The sequence below is a fragment of the Diospyros lotus genome, chromosome 4, assembly GCF_014633365.1.
Source record: "Diospyros lotus cultivar Yz01 chromosome 4, ASM1463336v1, whole genome shotgun sequence".
Classification (NCBI taxonomy): domain Eukaryota; kingdom Viridiplantae; phylum Streptophyta; class Magnoliopsida; order Ericales; family Ebenaceae; genus Diospyros; species Diospyros lotus.
This window is the reverse complement of record NC_068341.1, coordinates 45,023,777-45,043,185: the sequence shown is the minus strand read 5'-3', so window position 1 is coordinate 45,043,185 and position 19,409 is coordinate 45,023,777. Positions and strand designations below refer to the sequence as shown.

Sequence of the window (19,409 nt, the reverse complement as noted above, 5' to 3'; positions counted from 1 at the left end):
TTACCAGGAACCTATAGGCAGCACTATGCGAGGCATAGCCTATAAAGACACAATCAATAGTTTTTGGACCAAGTTTAGTTCTCTTAGGTAAAGGAACCTGCACCTTGGCCAAACACCCCCACACTTTCAGGATTTTGTAAGAGGGTTGTCTACTATTCCACACTTCATAAGGCGACTTGCCAGACTTCTTATGTGGAATTCTATTTAATATAAAGTTTGCAGTAAGCAACGCTTCCCCCCACAAATTATGAGGTAAACCCAAACTATTTAACATGCAATTTATCATGTCCTTCAAGGTTCGGTTCTTTCTTTCAGCTACACCATTTTGTTGTGGTGTATAAGGTGTTGTCGTCTGATGGATTATACCATGAGATTCAGACAGAGTCGATGATTCATACTCACCACCCCTATCTGATCTGAGCACCTTAATTTTCTTTCCCAGTTGATTTTCAACTTCTGCCTTAAATGTTTTAAAAACATCAAAGGTCTCATCTTTACTGCGTAGTAAATATACATAGCAATATTTACTACAGTCGTCAATAAATGTGACAAAATAATTCTTTCCACCTCTAGTGGGAGTACTTTTCATATCACAAACTTCACTGTGAATTAGGTCGAGTAATTCACTATTCCTTTCCACAGATGGAAACGGCTTTCTTGTAAACTTTGATTCAACACAAATTTCACATTTGTGTCCCTTATCAATGTTAAAACTAGGTAATAACCCTAGATTAACCATTCTTTGGAGGGAACGATAATTGACATGTCCTAATCTTGAATGCCAAACATCACACGACTCAACAATATAAGTAGAAGAGTCATTCTTATTAATCTTCTTAGGCACTTGGGCCTGTACATTCAACTTGAACATGCCATCATCTAGATATCCTCGACCCACATACATTCCTCCCTTGGTAAGAGTAAATTTATCATATTCAAAAACGAGTTTAAACCCATTTTTGTTCAGCAGGGTTCCAGACACCAGATTCTTGTGAATCTCAGGCACATGCCATACATCTGTGAGGGTCAGGATCTTCCTAGATGTCCACTTTAGCAGTACCTTGCCCTTGCCTTCCACAGTCGAGGCTGCGGCATTTCCCATGTACACCTTTTCGGTGGCATCTATTTTCTCATAAGTTGAGAACAAGGATCTATTCTTGCAAATGTGCCTTGAAGCACCTGTATCGATCCACCATCCTTTGGCGTTATCAACCATGCAAACTTCAGTGATGACTGCAACGAGCTCATCATCTTCCACCATATTGGCATAAGAAGGCTTAGACTTGCGCTGGTTGCTACCAGAGCTTTGACCCTTCTTGTGTCTGCAATCCATAGCCCTATGGCCTGTCTTACCGCACACCCAACAGGTGCCTTGAATGCGTTTTTTAGTAGTAGACTTCTTCGGACCCAGCGATCCACTTACTCTCTTGCCTTGCTGCTTCTTAGGTTGAGATTTGAGAGCCTCAGCTAAGTGAGCCTTAGCTTCATATCTGTCTGAGACTTTATCTCCTTTGCGATTGTCTTCTTCAATACGAAGACGAAGAGCCAGATCTTCCATAGACAGCTCCTTGCGCTTGTGCTTGAGATAGTTTTTGAAATCCTTCCATGAAGGTGGCAGCTTCTCAATCACAACAGCAACTTGGAATGGTTCATTGATGACCAATCCCTCGCTATGCAAATCACTAATGATGATTTGCAGTTCCTCCATCTGGTTGACCACCAATTTGGTATCAACCATCTTGTAATCTAGGAACTTACCTACTAGAAATTTCTTGGTGCCAGCATCCTCAAGCTTATATTTCTTCTCCAAGGTCTCCCACAATTGCTTGGAAGTAGCATACGCTGTGCAGTACACATTGTACAGCGGGTCGGCCAAGCCACTCAGAATATAATTTTTACAGAGAAAATCTGAGTGCATCCATGCCTCCCTCGCAGCCACAGTCTCTGTTGTCATATTCTCCTCCGAGACAACGGGGCAATCCTTTTTGAGGATGTGGGCTAGATTCAGTGTGGTCAGATAGAATAACATCTTCTGTTGCCACCTTTTAAAATCTTCACCATTAAATGGTGGTGGCTTTTCCACATGTGGGGTTGGCTTGGCCACGGCTGAACCGAGCCCTTGCATAGAAGCTGTTGCAAAAACAGCGGCAATGGGTGGGCGAAAACCCGAGGCAACAACAAGGGGCTGGTTTGAACCCGAGGCAACACCAGCAGCAGCAGCACCGGAACCATCAACAAGAATAGGGGCATCCATATTTTCTAGACTCTCTTACTAACTGTATTCATATTGTTAGGGATACAGAGAGTATAGATGCGTACGTAATACAAAAATAACTTGCTTGATACAAGAAAGTAGTTCTAACCGGCTACGATACAAGAAACATATACTATATACTTGACCACTATTATAACAGCTGATATTTACGGTAACAAGAGCTTATAATTAAATGAACAACAACAGAGATTACCAGACTAAAACAGCAAATCAGAGAAGATGGTTGAACAACACTGCTCCCAGCTGGAACGACAAGGAATCAGGAACAAACTTCTGGATTGTGGAAGAGGCAGGAACAGAAGTAAGTCGAGTCGCGCTTTGCGCTGTCCTGAAGACAGTTAGCACCCTGCACCGGCGGCAAGCAGACTACGGCGACTGTCTCAGCAGGATGAAACGACCTCTCTGGTGAACGGCAGCCACGAACAACCGGAGCTAGCAGAACTCAAGACGGGGTTGCTCTCAATGAAGAAAACTCAAGATGGGAGGCAAAACTTGAGAAGAGAGAACAACTTGAAAGTTTGTGGAGAAATGGAAAACTTCACACACAAAAATGAGCCAACACAACCAATATATATAGGCACCCCATAAACTTAGCAATGAAGGAAACTTGGAGACCAATCTAATTTAAAAGAACTTGGGGGCCAAGTATTTCTAGAAGACCTTGGGGGCTAAGGAAATCTAGAACACCTTGAGGACCAAACAAGAAAAGAAAATAAAAATAAAGATAAAAACCACACACACACACTCACTTCTAAAAGATTAGTGGGGTTCATTTAAGGATAATTGTTATTTAGAAGTAAAACAACTTGCTAAAAAAGAAAAAAGGACAATTCCCTTATGTAAGGTAAAGGGTCTTTAAAATTTGTTAGAAATGAACTTAGATGAAAAAGATTTAGGTTAGTTTTTTATGTTAAAAATAAATAAAAGTAAATTAATGACATTTTAATTTATAAGATTTGACTGTGAGTTTGCAAATCTTTTTCTTTTGTGTATATTGTCAATTCAAAAGATTTGCTTCCTAAATTTAAATATAAATATTTAATTAATAATTTTCCATCTCTAAAAAAAAAATTAATAATTTTATTTATTTATTTATATTATTAAGGGTCGACCAAAATAACTTTTGTATAAGATCACAAATATTCTTAAGACAACCCTAATGTATATTTATATATGTCCATTTTTGTAAGTACATATATGTATTAATTCTTCATACATACATATATATAAGCATATATGTACTTACGTACATATAAATATTTTTATATATACATATACATACATACTTATATTATACCTATATATAAACAATTTATAAGTATATGTATACCCATATATGCATACGTATACATAAATATACAAGTATACATATGTATGTTTCAAACATTTATATATATATGCGTATATATATCTAATTTATATGTACATAGTTATATGCACATATATACATACATATTTAGATATACATAATAATGCAAAAATATTTATATATATATATATATTTATATATAAATAGATATGTATGAATATGCATATGCATATATACATAGTTGTTAAAATCTCGATTTTATGTATACGATTTTACGATTTTATGCTTTGAAAACCCCTAAACGATTCAAATCCCATGTAAAATCTAATTTGAGGTAAAATCATATAAAATCTTGATTTTACGTGTACGATTTTACGATTTTACGATTTTACGCTTCAAAAACCCTCAAACGATTTTACGATTTAGTGACTTCCATTGATTTAAGTCGTAATTTAGAGGATGTTTCCAACCTCTAAATGTCACATAGCATCTGACATTGAAACTTATGCAACGAATTGCTATATTTTGCCTCTGAATTGAAACTTGATTTAACATTGATTGTATAAGTAAATCAAGACAAACAGATAATTAATTAATGGACCACCCAATCTTGAATCGAGTTTTTACTTGATTTAATCAATGTTAAATCAAGTAAAAATTGTAACTTAAATATGATGGAAGACATTGGAAGCATCCTCTAAAGAATTTTAAGCTATATTTTACCTCTAAATTGCCTATGTTTTGCCTATAAATTGCCTATACCAACCTACTAGTTTTTGAGATATATTTTGGAAACATCATCTTTTGAGATATAATAATGAATAATTAGGTTATTAAATGATATTAATTTATTTTCTATAAAATTATATTATTGTAAATATATATTTACAAAAATTAAAAGATATTTTTAATTATCTCTAAAATCTTACGATTTTATGATTCGATTTTATGATCCGATTTTATGGACCATTTTTCGATCTCACTTAAAATCTCGATTTTAACTACCTTGCATATATATATGTATATATGTGCACATATTTTTGTATATGTATTTATGATTCATACTTATATATATATATAGCTATAAATATGTATATATAGGTATACATCTGTGTACTAATTACACGAACATACATAAGTATATACAAATTTTTATGAGCATGTCTACATGTATATACATAAATAAATATATGTACACAAATGTAATATTTAAAGTATATGTAGATATATGTATGCACATATTTGTAAGTATGCTTCATACAAACATATATATAAGTATACATGCACTCAAGTACATATAAATACCATCTATATATAAGCACTTATGTACATATAAGTACTTATCTATATACATATATTGGTATACATACATACTTATATGTATACCTATATATATAAATAATTTATATGTATACGTATGTATGTTTCACACATTTATATATGTATGTATACACATCTAATTTATATATGTACATAGTTATATGCACATATATACATACATATTTACATAAAGATATTTATACATATGTATATATGTATATATAAATATGTGTACGTTTTTAAATATACATACTTACGTATTCGATATGTATGTATATGTATATACATATACATAAATATATATAGATACATATATATAAGCATATAAGCACTTATGTACATATAAGTATTTATCTATATACATACTGATACACATACATACTTATATGTATATCTATATATATAAATAATTTATATGTATATGCACGTATGTTTCATACATTTATATAAGTAGGTATACATATCTAATTTATATAGTTATATAGTTATATGCGGATATATACATACATATTTACATATACATACTTACATAAAGACATTTATACATACACATATATATAAATATATGTGTACATTTTTAAACATACAAACTTATGTATTTGATATGTATGTATATTTACATACAAATATATAAATATATGTATATATATGCATATACATATATACTAATATATATACATGTGCACATACACTGCTGTATACATATTTATGGTGCATGCTTACATATATATTTGTAAGTATGTATATATATATGTGTACATCTATGTCTACCTATATACATACATGTACATACATATATGCATATATCCACATATATATGTATATACATATACAAATGCAATATCTATATCTATAGAGATACATTTGGTTTTAATGGCTGAGATGAATTTTCAGTGTATTCATGGCTAAAATAAATTTCAAATTTTAAGTCTTCTCGCCCACTTTTGCTGTCCTCTATCTACCCTCTCTTTCTCTCTCTCATAGGCCCACCCACCCACTCTCTCATTCACTGCCTCTCTTTTTCTTTCTTTTTCAAAAACCTTTTTATCTTATTATATAGATACTTATATACATGTACATACATACATATATGCATATATTCACATATATATGTATATATATACAAATGTAATATCTATATCTATATAATAAAGAAATATAATTTTTGAAAATGTCTCAAATGTATCACAAATACATTTAACTTCAATGGCCAAGATGAATTTTCAATGTATATGAATGACTGAGATGAATTTCAAATTTTAAGTCTTCTCGTCCACTCTCACTGCCCTCTGTCTACCCTCTCTTTCTCTCTCTCACAAATCCACTCACCCACTCCCTCACTCATTGCCCCTCTCTTTCCTTATTTCTTTCTTTTTCAAAAACCTTCTTGCCTTATTATATAGATACATATGTATATAAATATATCTATATACATATACATATAAACATATATGTGTATATTTAAATATATGTGTTCATTAATATATACTTATATACACTTATTTGTATATATACATAAATGTGTATGTCTACATGCATTTACATATATGTATACATGTATATATACATCTTTATAAACCTATGTATGCACAAATATATATGCAGACATGCATATAGATATATAAAAATACATATATGTGCTTATATGTATATGCATACATATATACGTGTGCATCCATAGGTTTCTACCAATGTCTATATACATGTATAAAAATACATATAAATGCAGATACACATATTCACATATATGTATACATATGTAGTATATATATGTCCATAGATGCATGTACACGTATACATACACATTTATATATGTATACTTATATATATTTAAGCATGTATATATAAATATAGATATCTGTGTACATATATACATGTAAATACATAGGTATATGTATACATATATATAAATATATGTATGCATTTTTATATGTATATATATATATGTATACACAAATAATTATATTTATATACATGCACATATATGTATGTATGTACATATATAGAAGTATATATCTATGCACAAATATTTATATGTTTGTATGCTTCATACATACATACATATAAGTATATATGCACTTATGTACATATAAATATGTATACATAAACCTATACATACATACTTGTATGTATACCTATACATATAAACAATTTATATATATGTATACCTATATATATACATACATAGACATAAATATATATGTTTGTGTATACATATAAATACTTGCATATATGTATACTTGTGTTTATATAAATATGTATATGTGCATACATATGTATATGTGCATAGATATTTACATATACTTGTGTATATACAGATATGTGTACATATGCAACATATATATACAAATATGCAAATGTATATTTAAATATGTATACATTTATATATAGTTATGCATACATTTAAATATGTATATAGTTAAATATGTATATTTAAATATGTATATAGTTATGCAAGTATATACATCTTTAAATAAGGACCTATTAGCCCCCTCAACTTCCAATTTTGAATTTTATAGACACTTACATTTAAATATGTATATAGTTATGCAAGTATATACATCTTTAAATAAGGACCTATTAGCCCCCTCAACTTCCAATTTTGAATTTTATAGACACTTGGGTCAATGCGTGTATTACACACGCGATTGAGGTGCGTGCAGCACATCACCTCATTCTTCCTCTTTCCCAAACTTCCTTGTCTCCGGCGACCTCCTCATCGCTGCCTCTCTCTTCCCGCTCGCTTTCGCTCTCTCTGTCGATGGTCGCCAGCAGCGTCGGAGGCATCGACCAAGGTTGGGGGGCCGTCAATAGTAGTGACCAAGCGTGGGTGGGCAAATCTGGGCGATGGCGTCGATTGGGGTCGGGGGGCGAGCGGTCGTCTTCCTCTTCCACAGTCGTCTTCTTCCTCTCTCTACCTCTCTCTCCTTCTCGCTCTCTCTCTATCGGTCTCTCTCACTCTCGCATCTCTCGTTTTCTCTCTGTCTGTATCTCTCGCTCTCTCTCTCTCTGTCTATATCTCTCGCTCTCTCTATCTGTATCTCTCACTCTCGTTATCTCTCTATCGTTTCAAGAGGCTATCTATCGCCGCCGGCCCTCTTCCTCTCTTGTAAATCAAGACACGTGACACACTTCCATTGGCTTGGTCAATCTAGGGCCCACATCTGACTGCATATGTGACTCACACACAATGCTTGTTGCACTAATGTATGTAGCTATTACAAAATTAGTAATTGAGGTACATAATATATCCTTATTTAAGTTAAGGGAACAAAATGGTTAAATGGTGAAAAGGTGAAAGGGTTGAGTATGCGTTAGCCTAAATCTACACATGTACAAAGTATACATGCACACATGCATATAACTATACACAAACAACATATATGCGCACATATGTGTACATGTATGCATGTGCATACATAGGTTTATACCAATGTCTATATACATATATATAAATACATATAAATGCACATATATATGTAAACCCCAAACCCTTAAACCCGAACCTGAAACCCCTAACCCCCAAATTCCAAATTCACAAATCTCCAAACCCCAACCCCAATCTCTTAAACCTTACCCGATCTCTCTCACCAAAAAAAAAACTTACCCGATCCTACTCATTTCAACAATAATATATTAAATTTTTATTCTATTAGGTGAACATGACATCACTTACTCCTTTGAACAAAAGCAAAGAAAAGAAAAAAAAGTGCCAATACACGCGTAATACACAATTTTTTTAATTACAAAATACTTTGATGATTTTCATCTTTTCTGATACAACATTACAAATTGAAGGGAAAAAAAAAAAAGAAACAAGAAAGAAAAGCAAGCATAAGCCACAAAAAGAGACATGTCATTGTCTACACCAACCCATTCTCAATGGCATAACCAAATAGAGTGACTTTTCAAGGTTCACAGTTTACTTGACTTGCGAATGCGCGCACAAGGAGCTGACTATAACTGTCTCCCTTTCAACGATCACTTAATTATATGTAACACTGAAATTGGATGCATTGCCTGCTTGGGGCTTGCTACAGAATTATACAGATGCAGGGGAAGGGCTGATATCATCGACTCACTCAAGGGCAGAGAATGAACTGAGTATCCAATGTCTATAGAAGCATGCATCCCTACCCAGTCTAAGTGTCCGAACTTGGAAGCTTTACTAATATCTTTCTAATCCAAAGAAAAAGCTCCATTGCAATACCTGCGCAATTGAAAAAATATAAGTAGACAAATATGTTTTTTTCAGAATATGTGGGGGTCAGAAAGCCAAGAACCATAAGGGCATCCCCACTTAACATGGCTCTTTGCTTTGTGAGGATTTGGGGATGGGTCATTTTTGTAGTCTTACCCTTTGCAAAGCGGCTATTTTTAAAACATGAAACCATAATATTTCAGTCATAAAGAAACAACCTACTATTCTTATCTACCAGGGTTTCAATGTCTTGTAATTCCTAATTCATGACATTCTAGTCATAAAAGAAGCCTGACATCTCAGAAATTTTATGTGACATTCTAGTCACATAAAATGTTGTATTGAATATTTCTGAAAATATCCAATCAACGGTTGATTGGAATTGCCAATCTACTTGGTATCCGAGTACAAATCTTCAAAATTTTCTGGTTCTGCTTTTCAACAGCACATTTTACTAAAGAACAAGTGGAGAGGCTTTCAGATTTCTTCCTTTGACAATAATAAGATCTCATTAACATTTAAACTCCAAGAAACAAAACATATTATCAATGTTATCCCCTGCATAAGGAATTTTCATACTTCAAGCCATCTAAGAAGTCTGCTGCAGGCTTGGCTTGGTTTTTTATTCTTGTATTTTTCAGTTATTGCAGTTACTAATATGATTTCTACACATCAGAGATCGGTGCACAACAAAGAGTACATATAAATGCTATGAATTCACTTTAAAGTGATTGGGCTAAAATTTTAGTTCTGTAATTATTTTCTTATTTATTTTTTTCCCCAACTCAGGTGTGGGTTGGTGCAAAAACTAGTTAGGTCTTAATAGTACAAAGGTCACTCACAAGACAATTTGGCTGTTAAGCCTTTTTGGCAAATTGAATTAATCCAAGAGAACGAAATCATACCAATTGTTTCAATATTTTAACAAGCTGAAAGATGGATCTTAAAACTCCAAAATATAGCTGGAGAGTTGGGGCTATCAGAAACCACAAAAGGGAAATTAAATAACCAAGCAATAAGAAGAAAGTACAGAAGCATAAGAAATTTTTAAGAAATTTTTACCTGTCGCTGAACTTCTCAATTGCATCAGAGGCATAGAGAAGTGTCTCGTTGGCTCTCTCTAAAACCATGTAGAGTTCTTTCCCTCTCATAACCCCAGCAATCACCCATGCATTGTTTCTTGCCCTAATACATATCTCCATATCCTTCTCATGGTCTGGGCCATCCCATTTTGCTCGGCTCTTTTCCATATCAACCTCTTCTCGAAGCTTATTCAAGCCAATTAAAGATTCCTGTCACAATTATTCCCATTAGCATACCCAACATCTCAGTTTGCTTATTTTCAGTCCAAAAGAAGATAAAATAAAAAAATCCACAACTCTTTTATTTTCTTATTAGAATGAGTCACACCAGAAAACATTAGGTTGTGACTTTTACTCAACACACGTGCACACATGCGGTTTTACATTATATATTTTCTCAAAAGTAAAAAGACCAACATATATACACCCTGTTCTTCTTCATCAGGATTCTTTTTCTTCCTTTTCTTCAATTTGGGTTGGTCAAACCCAGATCTTCTTTTGCAAGTAAGAAAGAAGAAGAATTATCAACACATCAGGGTTTGCTGACCAAACCCAGATTTGCATGAGTCATTTTCACTGACCAAAAAGAGACCAATTATATATGTGTAATAATTTACTTGATATGGGTGAAAATACCCTTGGCCTTGAAAATTTTGACTTTCTTGCTGATGTAAAATGAGACAAATTTTTATCAGACAATACGTTTAGGTTCTATTTTCAAAATTTTGAAAATAGACATTATCAACAAATAACATGCTCAGTTTTTTCTTTCTTTTAATAGAGAACTAAACTAAACACAAATAAGGATTGAAAACAAACACAAAACCTGGCATATGTACAAGAATTGCTAACCTTTGTTAAGGTTGTCACTTTACCAGGTGGAGAGGCTCTAGATACATTTCTATCACCATCAACTAGTAAATAACGGTAACCACTGACATGATAAGCATTCTCCCCACCCCATCCTTTTGATAATTTTTCCTCGACTTTGAGAATTTTTAGTGATGCCTGCCAGATTTTGAAAGTAAAGAGACAGAATCAGAAAGCATATAGAAACATTATAAATCATCATATCATATTACTCTGGCAGAAAATAGAACCCAAATTCTTCCAGAGCATAAAATAATTCAACAAGGATTTGTTGTTATTTAATAAACATGCCGCATAATGCTAGAGAATCTTTGTAGCATCCAAGAACAAATTTTGAGCAAATCCTACCTCTTAGGTAGACTTTTACAATGTGCTGACAAGCATACTTTAATATGGAATTCACAGAAAAAACACAACCTCTAGCAAAATTCATATTAGACTGAATCTCCAACAGAAGCTTTGTGCAAAATAAGCTTTAATCTTAAGCATAGGCCCAAGAGACAAAGACGCAGAATTGCAGATCAGATATCCCATGCCTACTCTGTTGTGCTCATTATGAAAAAGACATTTAAGTAAATGTACTATTGCTCATTCTCCCTTATACATTCCAATATTTCTTCAAATATAAATTAATCATGAGCAACATTATTCACCCACCCTCAAGATTACACAGGATAGTTATGAGATCTAGTCAAAACTTTTACAGGAAGCCATTTCTTTTGTTTGTTTTGTTTGCTTTTCAGTAGAAGAAAACAACAGCTTAACACCAAATCATCATTCAGCAAGCTTTCACGTTTTTGCCCAGTACTTATAAAACCAGGCAGCATAAGACCACAGGTTTATGATGCTTATGACTCGCAGCAGGAGAGGGAATAGCTAAACAGAGATCACCAGATTAAAAAGTTGCATCTAACCCATAAAAGGTTTAAGAAGAAAATGAAGGGATAAAACACAAGCTTAAAATAGATTGTTGAGCTCATAGAACCCAATATGGAATATTTATTTTAATTGCATCCATAATCAGAACATCATAAGAGCAAGTCTTCCAATTGCAAGAGCTGAACAAATGACCAAATATGATAGCAAGCTATACCACCTTTCCAGAATGGTAAATTTCGGCCCTTGCCTGGCTTAATAACAAACTGTATGTCTAGCTATATTTTATTTTCAATAAATGATCAAGCTTAGCATTACACTTAAAAATTTTCAATGATCATCCCATCATCTCAAGCTGCTGAACAGAAAAAGAACTCGAGAGCATCAACAAGTGAATTCAATATCAAAAGCACATACAATAGAGAAAGCACAAGGGATCGCACACTTTTAACCCGCGGATACACAACTGTGGAAAAAAAATATTTAAATTGCTACAAGACTTACATTTTCAAGAATTTGCTGCTTCACCAAGGAGATGTCTCGCTCCCCATTAACAATGGAAGTGACAGGAATGAGAAGGATCAAGGTAAGGTTTTTATGCTGAAAGGCACAAAGATACATTCTATTCATCGTTTGCTGGAGCCAAATTGTTGGGGTGGTAGGAACCAAGTTACCAGCCTCTGCATTCCAAATATCAGTGACAAGAAAACCATCTTTCCCTTTGGTCCACTTCTCATGTTGTAAGGGCCTAGCAACATTACAACTGCTGTCACCACCAGATGAAGGATATTGATCCGAAACTGCAGCAGTGTTTCCTGAGATAGATCCGGCTTCAGGATGAGATGAGGCACTTCCTTTACGTAAATAGGACCAGGAACTCACCCCAGAGGATAAAGCACGTGGAGACAACCTTAGGATGGCATATGTAAATAAGTTTATAGTGTCCTCCTGACAAAAAACCATAATGATGATTAGGGCTTCAAACATCCTGCATTAGCCCCTATCAGAATTGCATCAATCCCTAACCATCTTTTCAACTTCAAAGAATACTAGAGATACTCTATTACTAAAAATAAAGTAAAAAGTACCAAAACTAAGAGGCACCAGAGATGAGACCATACCGAGGAAAGTGTTGTGGACACCAGCAGGTCCTGAAACAAGATCATAGAGTAGCACGGTATGTTGCCAGCACATGATTCAAGTACTCTGACCAGTGACTGCCAAACAAGGACATCATAATCAAAATATGCCAAAGAAAATCTCACCAAACCTGAACTAGCCCTAACAAAAAATATGACATTGCTTATTTTCATATGCATGTGAATTTTAATCAGATAGAGCAAGTTTTAATCAGAAAAAATGCGAGTGATTAAAAAGAATTGGAAGTGTAGGTAACGATACCAGAGAACCAAACCACAACCAGTAGCTGGTAAACCCCATTCTAAAAATAAAAACCTACAAGGGTACTTAAATTGATACATCATCCAAAGAAAAGTAAAAGGGAACAAAAGAGAATGGAGAATCCCTCCTCGACCGTGAAAAAAGGGTAAATTACTGAACCTTTGTTTGGACTCTTTACGAAAAACCAGGCACAAAGGAAATTATTACAGAACTTCTACTTGGGCTCTTCCAGAACAACCAGGCAGAAACTCACACATCACATAAAAATAAGACTGCAAACAGTGTCAAACAGATTGGCAGCCATGCAAATCAACTAGAACTCTAAATTGACCTGTGTTCCTGTAATTTTAAAAGAGACCCTACATGCATTCCAAGGAAAATGCCATTTAGAAACATAAAACAGTCAGTGAGATGCATCAGCAGAAACACTGCAATCACCAGGAAAACACAAGAAACAGGGTGGTACATTAGGCCAGAACGAATTTCTTCAACAAGATGAGAAAGATATCATCATTTTTACAAGTTCAATAATGTGCAATCCAGGCCATGTAGATAGGGAGAGGTTTTAGAGAGTTAATTTGTCCCAAAGGTTTAGATGCAATTTCAAGACTCAGAAACTGACTGCATGTTGCTTTCTAAGGTTGCCTGATGACCAACCATAGATTAGCCAATGGGAAGACAGATGGGTATGGTGCCAGTTACAGGTGAAGACCTTCTATTTGCCCTTTTATGAGGCTCAATCATATAAAGATATACTTATCTTTCCATTGGAAAGGATTTGGGCATACTGTGTTCCCTCAAAGTTACCATCTTCGTCTCAACAGCTACTCTAAATGCCATCCTTACTTTGGACGATCAAGGAAGCCTAGAAAGGTAGTCCTTGATTGAAGCTTCATGTATAAAGTAATGGTGAATTGATGGACCATCTTTTACTCTATTGCTCCTATGGCCAAGGAGGTGTGAGCTCTGTTTATAATATTTTTGGGTGAATCCTTGGAAGTGTTGGCCTCAATGATGTATTTCTGGGTTAGGAAGCATACAGTTCGAGTGTCCTTTCTTTTTTACTTATTATGGTATATATTAAGTTAGAAAATAACTGTAATAATAATAAAGACTTTGAAAGCAGATAGTTCTATGTTTTGTTGTAAGGCTCACTTTCTCTACCCTTCTTTTGTGGTTGAAGGTGGATTCCTTTTTCGGCTGTCCTCCTTTATGTAATTCATAAATGAGATGTTTTATTCCAGAAGTTCAATATATGAACTTCAGGTTCCCTATCTCCCCTTTGTGCAGGGACCTCAGTGGTTTTTTTTCATTTTTTTGTTGTTAATGCATGATCTTCATTTACTGCCATCTCGTGAAACTTTTTCATATGAAGATGGCATTGAAACTTTATTTAAACATTCCCTCACTAGAGGGTTGCGTTAGGAAGGGCATCCAGCCTAAAATTTTGCTACATTGTTCTCTTGCATGGATTCATATTGTTGTCAATGTGACTTGACATTATGGATGCTATGCCACCAACCCTAACTTGGTTAGAATAACGTTCAGTTGGTGATGATGATGAATTTACACAGGATTATTTATCCCCAAAAAATGTACAAATTTGTTTTCTTAAGGCAAACCTGAACTTCAATTGCAGCTTCCCGTCCCACTGTCAACATCTGTACAGTTCCACGTTCCTTTAAAGAGTCACGAAAGTTTGGTAACTGAAGTTTCTTCCCAACAAAGAAATCTGCCTCAAAGAGAAGAACCATATGTAAGGAATGAGATACAGCAATTTCAGCATTGCTCCAGTAGCATAAATCCAATGGAAATCATCTGATACAGCAACTTCAGCATTACCCCAGCAGCACAAATCCAATGGAGATCGCTTTTGAAATGCTGACAATTAGTGACTTACAGTAAAATATTTTGAACTCCAAAATATAGAAAAATAAATTTCCAATGAAGCAAAAATTGCTTATCTATTAAAGCCTTACCACTTAAATAATCCATGATGAAAGAATGCAAGAAAGGTCGAATAAGTCTCCCCGAAGGTTCTTTATCAAGCAATCCTCTAACAGATCCATGGAACATCACAAATAGAGAATGTATTTCCTTGAGAACCCTACGCAATGCATCAACCCGCCATATGGCTTCTGACTCTTTGTTTTTCTCCACTATCTAAAACAGTGCAGGGCACTCTAATTAAACAATTAAGAGAAAGCACAATATGAAGTGACAACATGCAATTACATCTCATTGATAAAAATCTGATGATCAAACCATATGAGAAAAGAATACACATGCTATTCAAACCTACATTTCCTAAAGAGAACTAGAGGAGACATTTTTTCACAAAGACAAGCGAGTTATTTTAAATGTGCCAACTACAAGAGTCTCCTCTCCCCCTCCTCCCAAGGGAATAAGCACGCAGCTAAAGAGAACCTTTGAAGTGGCTGAAGCACATAAATGACAGAAGCTAATCATCCACCCTGATAAAATTTACACTCAGGGATGAACGTTTCCAAGGGAGCAATATGGCTAAAGCACTTGACAGATATATACTCTTGAATTCTTGCAAGTCATAATTAGTTGATTGTATTAAATTGATCATGCAAAATTCATAAAAGTTAAAACAGAGGACTCATACCTGTGGCACATGTAAGTTTTATACATAATTACATTGAGCACTGTGTGAGTGTTGGCAATCTACACAATTGAGCAAGATTAACAACAATGGCATAAGGAACTCACTCACTGAGTGCACTGAGAAAATGCTTGAAAGATGGGAATATGAATGTATGGAAAGACCAGGACTAGATGTAGAAAACTATTAACTTTGAAACAAGACAGGTCGACTATAATAAATCTATAGATGGGATAAACCAATGAACAATGTGGCACATTACTTAATCAAGTCATAACCAGAGTAAATATAACACTATGAAATAAACAGATACCGCACCATCACCATCCAAATATCTGGCTCTGCTTCATGAAAAATATGAGAATGCCCCTCTGCTTCTATGAGTTCACATGCTGCCTCTGGAGAGAAAATTCTGCAGAAAAGGTAACATCATACTTCCAAGAAAACGAGAGAAAGAGAATAACAAAGTGCAAAAAATTTTATGACAACAATCTTTCCTTTTTTTGGTGGCTAGTGACCATGACAACAAATTCTACTGCCCAGTGAATTAACCCATATCATTTTCCAAGGAATTTGATAAAATGGGTAGTAACTATAAAGGCGTGCCATCATATGAAAAATGAATGACAGCAAGCTAGATTGAATGAATACAGAAAATGACGTCTTCCAAATGCTGAAACATCAATGTGCCACTAAACAATCTATTCTTCTGATGATTAAGTAAATTCTCAGTGTGATAAAAAAAGGGGCTCCAACCCAAGGCATTGACAATGTCATATTCCATGCTATTACAATTCATGCCCATTAAATGAATATATTTGAAAAGAAAGACAAAAATAAAAGGCAGTCATTAGCAAGTACAATAATAAAAATAGTTAGCGGAGGCGTGAAGAAGACATTAGAAAGGAAAATTAGCAAAACTAGAATGGAAGTTCAGAAATACTGAATCAATAGACCCAAGAATTTCAAAATAGTACCATTAATAGTCACAATGTTAGCAGGTCAAGGAGTTAGAACTTTCTAGAGATCTGCAACATTTCCTCCTTGGAAGATAGAAAGAGAAGCAATTTCCTGATCTATTCAATTGGCATATGATATTTGACTGCTATAACAAGAGGATGGTTTTGGGAGGAGGGAGCCATCAAGAAGAGCAGGAAGAAAACATCGCAGAAGAGACAGTACATGTGTAAGCCAACTTCCTAATTGAACACAAGATAGCATCCACACCCCCACCCCCCCCCCCCCCCCCCCCCCCAAAAAAAAAAAAAAACAAAACAAAAAAATAATAACACACATAACAAAATAAAATTCAATGAACTGGCAGACAGGGAGCAATTTCTCAGTTGGTTTTCATGGAACTAGGGATAATGTCATGGAACTACTTATAACTGCCATTACAGTTTGCTTATCAATCTATTACTTCTTTCTTGCCCTAAGTGCTTCTGCAAATATGAAAATTTGAAATCATAAGATAGTACACATATTTACATGCTCTAAAGGCAATTTACCAACATAATTCTCAAATCAGACTCACATACTCTTGCCCTATACTCTGAACACCCAATAACCAATCATAAATGTTTCCAAAACCTTCTTTATTGTACTTAAAAGCCAATAATAATCTATTCCATTTTGCTACCCTTACTCACGAACTAGATGCTTTTCTAAACAAGAAAAAAAATTAAAATAAGACTAACCCACATGGTAGCAAAGTAGGACTCAAATATCTGAAAACAAGGTTCACATGGTCGGTTACCACTTACCAGTTCATAACTTAATCTACTTGAACAACTAGGCCATTTTAAAAAGGAAAAAACAGCAAGACAAAATTCTAGTAGGGACATATTAAGTAATGCACTAACTAAGAAAGATATTTTATTTGAGATACATTAAAAAAAGTAGGATTATGTCATGCGCCCGCAAGTTATAAGGGCAAAGGGGGCATAATTGTATGTTGCATAGATAGTAGGGGCTTTCCTATAATAACCTAGAAGTAGGCAGTTACGTTAATTTGATAGTAGAGGATCAGTATATAACTCTGATCCTGCTCAAAAAGAAGCCATCAATCAATATAAACAAAATTCTCTTCCTGTCACACTTTCATCTTCTCTCTCGACTCTTCCCTCATTCTTCCCCCCTCAATTCTCTTCCTAATTCTCCTCAATTCCAGATGAGAAATTCCCTGATCAGAACTAAGAGTCTAACAAGGTATCAGAGCACAATTCAAGGCAGCAGTTTACAATCCTTATCTCTTCACCATGGCCATGAATGAAGCATATGGAATTGCAGTTGAAACAAGTTACTGTGGTGGTGGCGGATATGCAAATTTGGATGGGAACGTTGGAGACATCGGTGAATTCGATGGTAGAGAGAAGGATCGAAGGAGCAATGGAAAGACGGCGCAAGAAGAGTTGTGATCAGCACAATCAGCTGCAAGATCAGATGCACGAGCAGAACCAACAATTATGGGATCAGATGCAACAATTCACAGTAATGTTCACCAGCCAAATACCGGTAAGGCTCTCTCCCAAATTTCCATTTAGAGAGAGATTTGAGCCAATATTTCTTGGGCATGGAGTAGCCCACCGATCCGAGGGATTGTCGGAGTTTGAGGTAGAACCCCCAGTGGTCAAAGAGAATAATGTGGAGAGAAGGTAGGGAGCTCCAGTTGTTCTTTATCAGACTGGATTTCACACGCCAAAGATGGAGATTCCTTTATTTGATGGCCAAAACCCAATGTGGTGGGTTAGGTGATGTAAACGTATGTTTAGCATCTATAACATGGACGAACAGCAAAAGGTTACCATAGTCGTTGCTTATCTTAATGATGTCGGGGATGCCTGGTTTCAAGAGTGGAGGAGAGTTGTATAAAGCTGGAGTTTGTGGAGGACTTATGCGAACGTTTCAAAGATCGAGGCATGTTAGACGTTGTGGAGGAGTTTAACAAGCTTAAGCAGGAGGGGACTGTGCAATCATATTAATTGAAATTTGAAGAGCTCAAATCACTCATGTTGACTCTAAATTCCACGCTCACATAGGGATATTTCATCTCAAGCTTTATCAGTGGCTTGAGCAAAGAACTACGCCCTACGATTAAGATGGATGGATGTGAAGAGTGACGCACTTAGGCTCACCCTAGTAGGGAGGGGTTCGGCAAGGAGAGTGGCAAGATCAGTCAGGGAAACAAGGAAATGGCAGCATCACCCCTACTCAACCCTTTGCAGGGAGGATCCTAGAATAGAGGAGGCAAGCCAACTATCAAGCCCTCAGATTGAGGGCTGGGTAATTGTAGGAATTCAAGAAGAATTCTGAGAAAAATATAGGATTTGGGGAGAAAGAGAGAAAATAAGTGAAAGGAAGAAAAGAAAATAGAGAGAATGAGAGAGAAATTGTGAACGAAGGAATTGGAGGGAAATCGGTTATTCCAAAAATTGTCATCTCCTTCT

At 35.0% G+C, this 19,409-nt stretch overlaps 1 protein-coding gene across 5 annotated transcripts in view; it reads right to left on the bottom strand.

Moving 5' to 3' along the window:
• Positions 1 to 8,620: 8,620 nt before the first annotated feature.
• Positions 8,621 to 19,409, bottom strand: part of LOC127799189 (vacuolar fusion protein CCZ1 homolog B-like) — a 35,560-nt gene continuing 24,771 nt past the window's right edge. For 3 of the 5 annotated variants that reach the window (XM_052332970.1, XM_052332972.1, XM_052332971.1), the window contains 9 exons: positions 16,282 to 16,375; positions 15,314 to 15,497; positions 15,177 to 15,215; positions 14,957 to 15,066; positions 13,055 to 13,150; positions 12,438 to 12,881; positions 11,040 to 11,195; positions 10,168 to 10,397; positions 8,621 to 9,114 (listed from right to left, as the gene is read on the bottom strand). In XM_052332970.1, the coding sequence (XP_052188930.1) occupies positions 9,084 to 9,114; positions 10,168 to 10,397; positions 11,040 to 11,195; positions 12,438 to 12,881; positions 13,055 to 13,150; positions 14,957 to 15,066; positions 15,177 to 15,215; positions 15,314 to 15,497; positions 16,282 to 16,375 (1,384 nt within the window). In that variant the 3' untranslated portion in view covers positions 8,621 to 9,083. The remainder of the gene's footprint in view (positions 9,115 to 10,167; positions 10,398 to 11,039; positions 11,196 to 12,437; positions 12,882 to 13,054; positions 13,151 to 14,956; positions 15,067 to 15,176; positions 15,216 to 15,313; positions 15,498 to 16,281; positions 16,376 to 19,409) is intronic. The other 2 variants (XM_052332975.1, XM_052332973.1) reach the window with 2 other exon arrangements.